Raw genomic sequence first — 14,039 nt, 5'->3', positions numbered from 1 at the left:
CTGTTGTATTAAGCGGCTGTGGCCACCAGAGGGCGTGAGAGGTAATCATGAACGCTATCGCCCTCTGGTGGTCACAGGCGTTAAGTACAACAGTACTGTTATCAAGGTAGACAGATTGCATACAAGCGGTACTTCCGGTCGAATCGTTCAAAGTAAAAGACAACGACATGTAACATCCGGTTAACGCCGTAATTACACCATCTTGTCTTTTATCTCCAATGATTCAACCAGAAGTAGTCGTAGTAGTTCTGAAGTGGGAAAGGGGGGGTTATTTGTCACGTCTTCATCGTAGTTAGCTCACAATCTTATTTATCATGAATTGCAGGGCTATCCTTACAGGCTCAAGATTAGCTGTGTTAGCTAGCATTAACCGGATTTGTTATCCCTGCGTTGAGCTCTCGTACTGCAGGGCAATTAACTCAATATTAATACTTGTTATTAGTCGAGGCTAACAAATGAACGATAGCTTATTAATAACCTACTCATCTTTCGTTTGAACGCGAATATAAATGTTGTCTTACCTCGTCAGTCACTCTGCCGCTAATTTACATTAGCTGTCTTTTATTCTGTATGATTGAACCGGAAGTACCGCGTGTATGCAATCTGTCTACCTTGATAATCCCCGCTGTTGTACTTAACGGCTGTGGCCACCAGAGGGCGTTAATGTTCATAATGACCTTTACCGCCCTCTGGTGGCCACAACCGGCAATACAACAGTGGGATTTTCGGTTGTGGCCACCAGATGCTCTCGCTTTCGCCGTAGTATGTACCTATTAGCTTACAATATTAGCCTAAGCTAAGGAAAGCCTCCCGTACTTTCCTCCGAAATTAATGTTCTCCCACTTTTGTTTAGCGGAAGACGGTTTAATATGTTTACGTAATTCCCATCAGGTTGACGCCAGGAAGTCAGAAACTTGTCTCGTCTTTTATGAAAACGTCATTTTGAAGAATGTAACAGGAAGTTATGGCTATAGTTAAATCCTCTATTTTACCGTCAAGGCAGTTGTAGTAACTATGGCCACGAGAGGGCGCACATCTCATTGGCGCTGTTCAGAGGGCAGTATCCGCACATGATTCTAAATCCTCACAGAAAACGGACCAAAAAGGATCAAGTTAGACACCGACACATCACACCGGTAAACACGTTCAAAATAAAAGTTTCAAAATAAAAGTATATATTTTTTTGTTATATTTTCTAAAAAAAAAAGTTATTAAAAAGCAACGTAACATATCAAGTATATTAACAAAAAGGCTTTAAATATCCTGATGATTTCTGATGTGGTTTTAATTCATGTATGATCAGAAATCTGTGCTTGAAACGAAAACACAAAAAAGTGAAATAAATATCTTTTATTATTTTCCATCGTCATAATTGTTGTAATTATGAACACAGAGCTGTCGCAATACTCCAGAATTTTGCCAAAAAACAGCAACCATTCAACGGCACTGCTGCGTCTCTCAGGACCCAACCATGCATAAAATCTCCCATTTAAAAAAAAAAAAAATTTAAAATAAAAAATATATATTAAAAAAAATATGCGTACCACTGATATACAGATCTGATATAAACAGGCGTATTGGTCACAAACCAATTAGAATTATAAACATGGCTTCTTTTACAATACACAGAGACCAAACAGGTGGGATATAAGTGGACTTTTCTTACTTAAAAAAGGTACATTTTCAGTTTATACATTTGTACAGGACTTTTTTTTCTTTTGTTTTTTACAAATTTGTTTTATTTTTTTAAATCATAAATTTTATGTTCTCCCCTCCTACAGTCAGAATGCTCAAGGCAAGTTGGGCGCGGTGTCCAAAGAGCACAATTTGCAGTAAATGCACGTGACACACACACACACACACACACAGACACACACACAGAGACACACACACAGACACACACACAGAGGAGTGGCAGCAGTGGCTTTCACACTAACGAGAACTACAGGTGCATCTTGGCAGGTGACAAACACTGGATCCGAGGCGTTAAAGCTCCGGTGGTGAACGAGGCCATCCGACGAGAACAAAAGAGACGTTACATTCATGTATTGAGTCTTCTCTCACACACTCACACACACACACACACACACACGCACTCACACACACACACACACTTTTGTAAAAAATAAAAAGTAGACTTTTAAAAGTGCAAAGAAAAGGTCGCTGCACGAGGCGGCGAGGAGGAAGCGTGAAGAAGAGTCAGTGAATGGCAGCTAGTGCATCATGGTCGCGTATCGAGCTTTACCAGTGCTGGCGGCTTTAACGACAGCTTCCTGTCAGCCGCCTCTAACTCAATACAACCGCCAATGTCCAACTCCAGCTTCGTTTGGGGCACGTACCATTGTGAACATGCAGAAAAGTGAGCCAAGAATGAGTTCTGAGTTTTGGACGACCTGCGAGGATCCGCCGGCTGATCGCAGCTCAACTTTTACTGCAGAGCTGCAGAAGTGTGAATCTGAGAGTTAAGTGCCTTTAGAGACTCGGAGAAGCTGGTCCAATCATTCTTAAAGTTCACCAACAACAACAACAACTTGCTCCTGCTTTAAATAAAAGGTGCAATCAGTAAACATGGCTCTTTACTGACATCTAGTGGCCACAACAGGAAACAACAAACAGGACATGACGGGATTAAGATTCCTATATATTATTGTAGATTATTCTCCACGTACGCTGAGCTGCACGTTGGGGAGTTCATCCACTGAGAACTTAAATGGCATCGTACCAAAACGACGAGTTCGTTCACACATCGGACAGGAAATTATTAGAGAAACAAAGTTCAAGTATGAAAAACGTACCGACGCCCGACGTCCAACAACGTCCCGTTAATGTCACGTAACCTAACGACCTAACGCTGCGATCTCTTCAGCTTCAGAGGAACGACGTTCGTCTGCTCCGACCGACTGCAGCTTCCCGTCACATTCAGCCTCGACACGAGAGGAAAGCTTTAACTCTGTCTTTGATGAAAGATGATTATTAATATTATTCTGTTTTCAGCCTGAAGGAGAAACAGCTGAGCAGAGTTGTTGTTGTCATCGTGTTGTAATAACATGAAATAATAATAATATTATAATGTGAGGAGAGAGCCACCATCAGCCGTCGCCGGTCGTAGAAAGCCCAGCATCTCATTGGTGCATAGCGCCGGACAGGAAGTCGAACAGGAAGCTCGGTCCGGGAGGAAAACGGAGCGTTGGTGGTTCGAGTTTGTGACGGACTCGAAGGAGGAACAAAGCTGTGAGATTGCGGAGTCCATCGGAGTGCACGTGAGTCGGAGTGCACGTGAGTCTACGGCACAGACGGAAACATGTAAAACGACACGAGTCAGCACAAATGGAACGCAGCAGACGAGCCAATGACACGCCGCTTTAACGGCGAGCAGCTAACGAGACCCCTAGGCTAATCAGCGTCATACAGCCAGACCTCCAGCCAATCAGCTGCCAGATTCTAGCCTTGGAGCAGGTCGACGATGCTGAGTCATCACGAGTCCGAGTCCCATAATCAACCAGTGGGATCCCCAACCGGAGGTCCGAAGGGGTTTTTGGTTTCCAGCCAGACCAGGCAGGCGGAGCAGGTGGGAGCGGCGTGCTCCTCACCAGGAGGCCCCGTTACACTAAAGGCAGACATGGACATCGCGGCTGAACTGAGATCAGCTGGATTTTGGGCTAAACGGTGTGAAAAGGCAGTTTATCTGGGAAGCAAAGCAACACTGAGATAAAGAACGATGGAGATCTTCCATGAAACGCAGACTCACGTCTCCACTGCGTTTTTAAAAAAACAGAAAAAGGCACATGGCGAAGGAGGAGGATGGAGGAGGAAGGTGTTCTACAGACGATAAGCAGACAGACAGACAGACAGGAAGAGGAGGAGGGCAGGTGAGTGGGAACTGTGTTCTCTAGATCTGGGATCAGTTTCGTCTATAGCAGCAGGCCCAGGTCTTCACCGGCCCTCTGGGTTTGGCAGGACACTACATTCCGGGGTCAGGTCAGCGAGATGGGGGGTCCAGGGCCACACTTCCTCCTGTAGGTCCACAACACCGACACTCTCCCACTCCAAACATTTGAAGAGAGAAACGGTAAAAACAAATAAAAGAGAGGAGGAGGTGTTCTCCGCCTCCTCGTGGAGAAATTAAGGTGCAGCTTGTGGAGGAAAATAAAATTAAAACGGATGTCCTCTATGGCAATCTCATCGTACAAACAGACCCCACCTCCTTCCAGCCAGCTCCTCCTGGTCCAATATGGTTTCAGCATGGAGGTGGATGGGGCGGAGTCAGAGGCAGGGCGCCCCATCAGCTAAGGCCAGCAGGTTCAGGGGTTAATGTACAAAGATGTGCCTCAGTAGCTCATCAGCAGACGGACGCTGCTTAGTCTCTACAAAGATCCTCTTGAGGAACTCTCGGCCGTGGTCCGACACGTGGGCGGGCAGCACCGGGTTGGTGGGCTGGGTGGCGATCTTAAAGATGGCTGCCATTGCCTCGAACTCCGCCCACGGGGGGCGCTGCGTCAGCATCTCCACGACGGTGCAGCCGACGCTCCTGAGGGCAAAACGGCAGAAGAGCTCCGCGTTAGATGTGGTTTCTGTTTTATTCATGGGACCCGGACTCGGGTTTGTGGTCTCACCAGATGTCGGCCTTCCTGCCGTAGCCCTCCCCGCTGATCACTTCCGGGCTCATCCAGTAGGGGGTGCCGGTCACGGACATGATGCCCGTCCCCGACAGACAGATGGTCTGCAGCCGCCGGCTGGCCCCGAAGTCCCCCAGCTTCACGTTGCCCACCGAGTCTCGGAGGATGTTGGCCCCTGAACGGAAGAGAGAGAGAGTCACGCTGCGTTCTCCTGCAGGTCTGAGATCAGTGACACAAACACTCCGCCTCACCTTTGATGTCTCTGTGGACGATCATGTTGCTGTGCAGGTACGAGACCCCCTCCAGGATCTGCCGGGTGTAGCGGCGCGTCACGTTCTCCGTCAGCGCTCCGTACGACTTCAGCTGGTCCTTGATGGACCCCTGAGGGCCACAAACACAGAGACCTCCGTTTTAACAGCGCTGTTAACTCGCCAGTTTAACTTCAGGGTAGAAGGGAGGACTCACGCCGGGCATGTACTCCATGAAGATGGACAGCGTCCGCTCCATCGTGTCTCGTAAGCAGCCGTAGTACTGGACGATCCGCTCGTGGCACAAGTTCTTCAGCAGCTGGATCTCACACTCCAACGCGCTCACCTCCTGCAGGACCAGCAAGACCAGCAAGACCAGCACACTTATCCTTGTTCTTTTAGCTAACCAACAAGCTGATAAACACCAGACTCTCACCTTGCTGGTCTCCGGACTCTCGGGGTCAAACTGGACCTGTTTGACCGCCAGTTCCCGTCCAGTGTCGGCGTCGTAACAGAGGAAAACCCGTCCGAAGGCGCCCTGACCCAGCAGCTTCCCGAGACGCCAGTTTGTTGGAGCACGTGGAGCTGAACACGTCAGGAACATCAGGAACATCAGGAACATTAACACGTCACATAAACATCAGGAACATCAGGAACATTAACACGTCACATAAACATCAGGAACATCAGGAACATTAACACGTCAGGAACATCAGGAACATCAGGAACATTAACACGTCACATAAACATCAGGAACATCAGGAACATTAACACGTCACATAAACATCAGGAACATCAGGAACATTAACACGTCACATAAACATCAGGAACATCAGGAACATTAACACGTCACATAAACATCAGGAACATCAGGAACATTAACACGTCACATAAACATCAGGAACATCAGGAACATTAACACGTCACATAAACATCAGGAACATCAGGAACATTAACACGTCACATAAACATCAGGAACATTAACACGTCAGGAACATCAGGAACATTAACACGTCACATAAACATCAGGAACATTAACACGTCAGGAACATCAGGAACATCAGGAACATCTACGCGTCAGAAACACGTCACAACTAATAAACTCAGGGAGCGACTCACAGCGGCTCGGCGGGCTGATGTCCATGACAGATAGGGTCGGCGCCGTGGGCATGGGTTCGATGTCGCTGCCCCTCCGCGGCCTCCTGGCGGGCCCCGGGGCCTCCTCCAGGTCGGGGGTGAAGACGCTGCTGCCGCTGCTGGTGCTCGGCGACTGCTCCGTCGGGCTGAAGCTCACTGGGGAGCGAAAGCCGTGAACCTGCGTTCGCCGAGCCCGAGGGAAGGTTTTCCTTCCTGCAGAAGAGGAAGAGCGTGGACAGTCAGGGTTATGAATACATACACACACACACACACACACACACACACACACACACACACACACACACACACACACATATATTTACAATAATAATGACCCACCATCGCTGTAGTCTTGAAGGCCGAAGGGAATCCCGTATCGCCGAGGGTACGTTCCACCTTTCCCCGACTTCTCAAACACCGGGATGTCGTACTCTAGAGAGGAAGAGGAGGGCGATGAATAACCCAAACACCGTTTACAGGAAATGACATTTTCATGTTGAGGCAGCTTTTCTACATTTTAAGATTCTGCTCCGTGCACGAGGGAAACGCAGCGTTTTAGTCCGCCTGTATTTTATTCTGACTGCGACACCATCCAGACTCAGATGTGATGTTTTATTCATCAGCTATTAAAACCTTTTTCATCTTTCAGACACCGACACGTACCTGGAAAGTCCTGGTGGTTGTCGGGGTAACTCTGTGCTCGAGGCATCCTGGACTTCGGGTAGTCGCTGCTCAACGTGACCAAAGCAAGAAAGTATCATTAATGTACATTCAGGAGCTCCGTTATGTGGAAACTAAGTGCAGATATTTCTTCACGAGGATCTCTTCACGTCTACTGCTGTGAGGTCCTGACCTGTCCAGTGGGCTGTCTAAAGAAGGACAGCTTCCAGACGCAGAGTTCTCTGGACTGCTCATGGACAGCGGGTCCAGCATCTGGTCCATGCTCTCGGGGATGAACTCCCCCTCGCTGTTGATGCTGGTGAAGGAGCCGTTCCTCGCCACTTGCTGCAGCGCGTCGGGAATGTATCCTGGAGGGGGGGAGCTGCGGTCCGTCGAATGGGAGCCTGAGGTTCGTTTCACAGAGATACTTTGACTTAGAACTCACTCTCTTCATGCATTTCTATTGAAAACTATCGAGTCCACCAATGAGACCTTCTTCACCTATCAAAGCCAGCATGCTCTTCTTGTCAGCGACCCTGAATCCTGTATTGTCCAGCTCCTCGTGGGACGGCAGGAGGTCCATGTTGGAGGAAGAGTTCTGCAGGGACGGAGAGGTCAGGAGACTTTACTTCTTTGATTTGCATGCTAAGACAGAAAAGTGGACTGAATGTAGCCGCTGCTCACTGGGGAGGAGATCTGGAGCACCAGGAGGATCTTCAGACTCTTCATGTGAACACTGCGATCCAGTAGCTCCACAGCCTTGTCCAGGTCGTCCTGAGTGGTCAGAGGAATCACCAGCTGCAAGAAGAAAACATTTGACAGGTTTAATTCAATATCGGGATCGAACTAAAAAACACAGTTTCCATCCGTGTCTGTCCGGAATGTTCTGGCATCAAAGCTGAAGGTTTCCCACCTCGTTGTTGGTGTAGTGAAGGTCCATGGACTGACCAAAAGCCACTTTGGCTTTCGCCTTCAGGTCGTCCAGCTTGACAGGTCGAGAGAACTGTAAGATCCTACGGGGGAGAGAGGTCAGAGGTCACATCCACAGGTCTGCACCAGCAACACTAAAGTGGTGAAACCGGTCGGAGGCTCACCTCTTCTCGCCTTTGAACTCGAACTTCACTCTGACATCGTTCTGTGGCAAAGACAGTATCGTTACGTTCAGATCGGACGAGTGAACACGCCAACACATTTTAACAAGTGCGTCGGATGAGTCACCTGGTTCTTGGGCGAGGAGGCTTTGGGTTTGGCCAGATCCGCCAGGAACATGGCAGGACGGCTGGAGCGGTGCAGTTCGGCCAAGTCCTGCATGATCGAGTTCAGCGCCTCCTGCTCATCTGAGGGACGACATTTCAGTTTCAATAAAACTAACAGGCGAAATTACTTCTTCACAGTTTGTTTGACTAAACACTCAACAACATTTGTAAAATTCTTGCATCCTCCAGCCAGTCGTGGAGTAGTAACATGCTCCCTGCCACTTATATTGAAGTGCAGAGCACGAGGCGGAGGTATTCAGGGAGGAAAACAAAACATTCCTCGGGTTGAAGATTTGAGGAAAGACGAGGCTGGCTAACCGCCAAAGAGTAGGACCAACTTAAAGACGCACGCATACCCATCATCATGGCACGGCGATTGACCCAGGAGGCCAGGAAAGAGGATTCTCCCATCAAAGGGATTCCTTTCTCCTGCAACAGCAAAACAAAAGGACAGCATGAATCTTGACGTGCGGCTCATCGGGCCACAAGGAAGGGCCTGGAGCTGCTGACTGATGAGCAGATCTGTAAACAATGACTCTCCCACAGATATGGAAGTACACTCATCACAATAACTAGGAAACTGTTGAAATGACGGGTCGGGTCCGGAGGCTGAAGCTGCTTTTTACACCGAGAGCCGTTATTAAATGTTAAATGAGATTCAAGTATTCGTTTTAACTGGTTCGCCCAATAAACTGGGAAGATGAGTGTAAACAATCACCATAGTGACGGACAATTACAAATCCTGTGACAGATTATTTAATTTACAAGAGTGATGGAGACGTTTTACTTTTAAAAAGCAGTGCTTTAAAGGATGCATTAAAAAAGGGACTAAAGAAAAGTACAATACAGCATGTAAGTTATTAACTATATCAGCTGTTTATAGGCTCATACCTCATAAACATGTGTTTGTGACATCTTCATCTCCAAAGTAACTGATCCAACAACAAACAACATGACAACATGTTATTAATGTGATTATTACCATGCAACACTGCAAGTATCGATACGCATATACAGTATATGAGAGTTATCAATCAGTGTGATCGCTCTCTGCTCGTGACGTCAACCCGGCAGCTGCATCACGTCAGCGGCAGCAACATTGCTTTTTATCTGCTAAATAAAACCAGTGTGTGAGCCGGCTAGCTGCTGAGCTAATGCCGCTGGTCCCAGCAAAGTTGACCCCAACAACACCGCCACTGTCGTGGCCTCCTACGGCAGATAATTAGCCTCAAGTCATCTGAGCTAGCGTGAGCTACGTAGCCCCCGCGTGCTAACATTTAATAACAACTGTTGCTGGGGGGATTTTACGTTACGAAAAACGGGAAAATGCGCGAAATAGTCGATCTACCGATCTTAAAATGTACTCGACACAGTTAGCTACACGTATCTGTCTGGTACGAGGAGCTAAGTGGCTAACGCTAGCCAAGAGTTCCTCTTACACAGCTAGCTGTCAGGCCAGGGAAGTTGCCGAGCTAAGCTAATGCTAAAGTTGACTAGCCGTGTTGCTAGTCGAGGCTCTCCCGCACCGCACGTACCGTAAAAACACCGATTAAACGGGCTAACGAGACGCCCGGAGCGGACGGTTTCATCGCTGCCATCCTACCTGGTGGTCGCGTTTGGATTTGCGGTCACTTCCTCATCCACAGGGCCGGTGACAGGAGCCCCGGGCCCCGCGGAGAGCCGCTGGAGGAAGCAGAAGTTTGGCAGTCCGCTCCCAACTTCACTCGAGTCCTGCTGGGCCACGACGACGAGGCCCCGCGGTCGTCCGCTTCAGGCCGCCGGGTCTCTGCCGCCACGGAACCAGACGACGGCGTATCCGACAAAGTGTCTCCGCGTCCGGGCGGTGGTGGAAAAGCCAAAGTCACCCGGCAGCTCTCATTTTGTTGCACTTTACAATCAGCTTGACGGCCGCTTTGCTCGCTGTTTGCACCGCAGCTGCGTTAAGCTAATGGGTAGCCAACAAACGGCTCCCGGAAGTGCATATACTTCACCAACAAAATAAAAGCACAACATGTCTCGTGTAGGCAAAACACCCACAGTTAGATATTTCTTATTTTAGTTTGATAGTGCTCAACCGGAAATGTTATTTTTATGCTTGGTTCACTTGACAGGTCCTAACCCCCCAAACCTCGGAGGGAGAATCCAACAAAAACACAACCTGTGATGTCAGAGACGTGCATTAGTTTCCTGGATCGCGACTGAAACCTGTCAAATAAAAAGAGGTGACAGGTTTTATATTATTTGCCATCGTCGAGAGCACGTGAGAGAACCTTTGGCCCCGACACTTTCTAGTCGGAAGACACATTGGTGCAATGAGCATTATTGTTGTGTTTGTCGGTGAATCATTGCCTGTTATGGCTAGAAACTCTGTATGTTGTCAGAGCGACTTCAACCTTCTGTCACTCGAGACATGATCGAAAGCTCGTTTACCACACAGGCTTCATCTTAAGTTAATATCATAATAATACAGCAATTAAACAATAACTTTAGGCAGAAAGTCGCCTAAGATTCGTAAAACGTTAAATACATGACAAACTCCTGAATTATATAGTTACAAAGATGATTTACAGTAAGACAGGTACATATATTTCTATTATAAACCACTGGTTCTAGCATTTGCAATGCCTGTTTAGTTTAAATGTGTATTAGCCAGTAGTAAGTTATTTGTGAATAATAACCTATTCTGGTAATAACATTCAAAATACATCTTTAACAAGCAGCTTTAAATAGTTGAAACTGGCATGTAGCTTCAAACGGGATAACATTACAACTGTGGGATAGTTTTGAATATGATTCGGGAGTACAAAAACTACAATTGACATCAATGTCAGCAGAGCATGAAATAAACACAGACTGTGTGTGTTCGTGTCATACCGGTTTTAAAAGCCTCATAATAGCCTGGGGGCATGAATCCATCTAGATTAGATTAGATAGTAATGACTTTCCACTCCGTCTGGCTGGCTGTGTCTCAAAACATTGTCTTATTTTGAAAGAAACGATTTATTACCTCACGTCCGGTTGATGTTCCGAATTCTCACAACATCAAGCTAGAGCTGCGACCGAAAGCTAACGCTAGCAACGTCTATTGTCGGCCTACTCTAACAACACAGACAGGGGGAAACATGTCAGATACGGTATGATATGAACTTTAAACGTTCGTCCTTGTTTACAGGCTTCGTCCGAGTGAGAAGGAGACACATGAGTGCTTTTGTGGCCGCTACATCGTACGTGGGTATTTACCATGCTAACAGTTAGCTCGTGTAGCTCCAGGCCCACAGCTCACTGCTTATTTAGCAGTTTAGCTTCACAGCTAGCTTCGGTATGAGCTCATTTTCAGCTTCAGTTGTAAAAGTAGAAGTTAAAGCAGCATTTGAAACCCAATATTGAAAAACGTGAATGTCAGTGTGAAGTCTTCCGGCCTGTTTGCTGTGTGTGTGTCGTTTTAATGTTTTCTGCTTGATGGAAGTTGTTTTGTTGTTTATTGTTGTTGTTGATGTTTTTTTTTAAAAAGGAGACAAAACCGTCGAGCCAAGACGGAGGGGACAAGAAGGACGGAGAGTACATCAAACTAAAAGTGATTGGCCAGGTGTGTTTTAATGCAGCGATCATTGATTGGTCATGTATTACTCGTCCAATCACGACTTTGATGGAGATTATCAGTTGAACGAGCCAACGAAGACCTGCTCCTCTGTAATAACTGTTCATATATATAGATATAGAGATAGATAAATGATGTTGTGGACGTGCATCATGTCTGCACTGTTGAAATGGTGTTATTACAACATATACAACTTTAAGTTTACATTCACTCAGTTACATAAATGATGGTTAATCATCTGTGTGATGAAAAGATAGTTATGTTTCCAGAATACATTCAGAGAAACAGCAGTGTTGCTATTTATCCCCTGTAAAAAAACAGCGTACTATATGATGTTCATGAGTTTGTTTTGTAGAAGTTCACCTTTAACGCTGCTTCTCATCGTCACGTTTCTCTCGGTGCCCACAGGACAGCAGTGAAATCCACTTCAAGGTGAAAATGACGACGCATCTGAAGAAGCTGAAGGAGTCTTACAGCCAGAGACAGGTCAGGAGAAAGAGTCCGTTCAGTTCAACGTTTTGTTCAGTGGGATCACCTCCAGGCCATTCTTTGAGATCGCCGTGTGTCCGTGTGTTTCTTCCAGGGCGTTCCAGCCAGCACGCTACGGTTTCTGTTTGAAGGACAGAGAATCGCAGACAACCAAACTCCCAAAGAGGTGAACTTGTCTCCCTCCTCTTAAACATCCCCTTCAGCCTCTTGCTGAGCTTTCTAGTGATCCAGAGTGATCGTTAGATTACACATGCAGCCGAGCAAACAGACAAACAAAAGCTCTCGTCAACACATAACATTGAAATATCAACATAAAGATGTTCATAATGATGTAATCTGATGTAAGGAAAACGCAGAGAGGGAACTTACCAGTACAGGCTTTGTGGAAATGAAATATTGAAAGTGTGACTGACACATGTCTCCTCTGCTGTTTGTCCACGTCAGCTGGGGATGGAGGACGAGGACGTCATTGAGGTTTATCAAGAACAGACTGGCGGACTTTGGAACGATTAAAACCTCCTGCATTTCTAAATCTTTTTTTTTTTTTCCTATTTTATATTTTATTTTGTATGTATGTACTTATTTTTTGTTGAGTTTCAAACCATCTGGATCAAAGGCGACTCTTATCAAGGCTTCCACGTGGGAGGACCGGAGAACAGACAAGGAGCAGGACAGCGGGAAGTCCACCTTCTCTGAAGTACAGAGATGATCGCGGTGTCGACACGAGAAAAACATCATGCAATCTGTGGTTAACCCAAATTTACGGAGACACACAGACGTGGTTTTTTTTCTCTGTTTTATGTTCCGTCTTTTTGGGGCAGAAGCAAAATAATGCTGTCAAGGAACAATCTCCATTGGAGGAATAGTTCATCCAAAAAAAGGAAAGAGTTGTCATCTTATCACACGAGATTTAACGAGCCCAACGTTGTAGTGTTCAGACCAAACAGCTGAATGTGTGGATTTTTGGGACGATTGAAAGTGTTTGGGACGAGGCAATCAAGAAGCAAATATTACCAGAAACAGAATTAGATATTTGGATGCACTATTCCTTTATATGTGTGTTTGGCTATCAGCGATGTAAACAAACAAACACTGGCTTCATCTTCTAACAGGAATACATTTCATTTCTCAAAGAGCTTTCACTTGGACACATGTGCTCACAAACAGCTGGATTACCTGGAAGTTATCAACACACACTGGTAGTGAGTTGGCATGATTTGCATTTATAGCCTCTGTGCTTTTTTTCAGGCGCGCTGCAGACATCATGGGATTGTAAAATGATAACGATGATATTTGACTTGATACAGTAATATTTAAGATTTTAAACACATTTTTAAATAATTGTGCTTTACTTGTATATGTTGTATTCAGTATTTGAGTGTTTGAATGATGTGTATCTGCAATGTCGTCTATGTGTATCTGAGAGGTTCATTCATATATATATATATATATATATATATATATATATACGATCTATTCTGCTGGCCGACGGCCGCGGAGGCTTTGAAACTGATGATCCTGTGGTGACGCCACCTGTTTGTTTTTGTTTTGTTGGATGGTCCAACACACCTGTTATAGAGTAAGAAAGTTTAAGCCAAGTCATGCTTTTCTAAATGAAGTGAGGCTGCGATTAGATAGTTGACATTTCCCAGAGGCCTCTCTGTTCATCACCTCCCCTCGGCGCGCCGGTCGACCCTCCAGACAGGAAGTTGAGCCGTAATGCTGATCTCAGCGAGGCGACAGGACTGTTCATTAGAGGAGCGTTGATACAGATGGTTTGAAATTCTGGAGATGAGCTTGATTTGCTTTTTTTTGAATAAAATATTTAAGAAAATACTGCTGTGTACTCTTATTCTTACTCTGGTGTTTCTGCAGCTACAGATTCTAGTTAAAAACATCTGTCATGGGATGAAACAGCTGGTATTCTATTTACATACGTGTTATTTAATTCAGAGAATATTGTTCTTTAATTAATTAGATGCACAGCCATAAGCACACTTGGCTTCCTTGTTACAGCTTTGACCCATTTACTTCA

At 46.1% G+C, this 14,039-nt stretch overlaps 2 protein-coding genes across 2 annotated transcripts; one reads left to right on the top strand and one right to left on the bottom strand.

The window, feature by feature from the left end:
* Window positions 1–1,335: 1,335 nt before the first annotated feature.
* map3k2 (mitogen-activated protein kinase kinase kinase 2) lies at window positions 1,336–9,865 on the bottom strand. Its single transcript, XM_084004130.1, has 16 exons — window positions 9,521–9,865; window positions 8,274–8,346; window positions 7,880–7,998; window positions 7,756–7,796; window positions 7,575–7,674; window positions 7,346–7,459; window positions 7,163–7,259; window positions 6,855–7,065; window positions 6,665–6,729; window positions 6,341–6,433; window positions 5,984–6,214; window positions 5,301–5,449; window positions 5,082–5,213; window positions 4,868–4,997; window positions 4,614–4,791; window positions 1,336–4,528 (listed from the first exon to the last, which is right to left on the bottom strand). The coding sequence occupies exons 2-16, from the start codon at window positions 8,326–8,328 to the stop codon at window positions 4,309–4,311; spliced, it is 1,935 nt and encodes a 644-aa protein (XP_083860256.1). The 5' UTR covers window positions 8,329–8,346; window positions 9,521–9,865; the 3' UTR covers window positions 1,336–4,308.
* A 1,057-nt stretch (window positions 9,866–10,922) lies between these two features.
* sumo1 (small ubiquitin like modifier 1) lies at window positions 10,923–13,840 on the top strand. The gene is made up of 5 exons (XM_084004153.1): window positions 10,923–11,051; window positions 11,429–11,503; window positions 11,924–12,001; window positions 12,099–12,170; window positions 12,449–13,840. Exons 1-5 carry the CDS (start codon window positions 11,040–11,042, stop codon window positions 12,515–12,517), a joined length of 306 nt encoding a protein of 101 aa, XP_083860279.1. The 5' UTR covers window positions 10,923–11,039; the 3' UTR covers window positions 12,518–13,840.
* The last annotated feature ends 199 nt before the right edge of the window (window positions 13,841–14,039 follow it).

Source organism: Eutrigla gurnardus, assembly GCF_963514095.1.
Source record: "Eutrigla gurnardus genome assembly, chromosome: 24".
Taxonomy (NCBI): domain Eukaryota; kingdom Metazoa; phylum Chordata; class Actinopteri; order Perciformes; family Triglidae; genus Eutrigla; species Eutrigla gurnardus.
This window is presented reverse-complemented; position numbering and strand designations above follow the sequence as displayed.

Excerpts from the sequence above, each read along its gene's own strand:
- sumo1 (XM_084004153.1), top strand. Across the intron at positions 12,002-12,098 it reads AGTCTTACAGCCAGAGACAG|GGCGTTCCAGCCAGCACGCT; the intron begins GTCAGGAGAAAG and ends TGTTTCTTCCAG. Across the intron at positions 12,171-12,448 it reads ACAACCAAACTCCCAAAGAG|CTGGGGATGGAGGACGAGGA; the intron begins GTGAACTTGTCT and ends TGTCCACGTCAG.
- map3k2 (XM_084004130.1), bottom strand. The coding sequence starts at position 8,328 with ATGGGAGAATCCTCTTTCCTGGCCTCCTGGGTCAATCGCCGTGCCATG. Across the intron at positions 5,214-5,300 it reads AGAGTCCGGAGACCAGCAAG|GAGGTGAGCGCGTTGGAGTG; the intron begins GTGAGAGTCTGG and ends CTGGTCCTGCAG. Across the intron at positions 4,529-4,613 it reads GGCAGGAAGGCCGACATCTG|GAGCGTCGGCTGCACCGTCG; the intron begins GTGAGACCACAA and ends TTTTGCCCTCAG.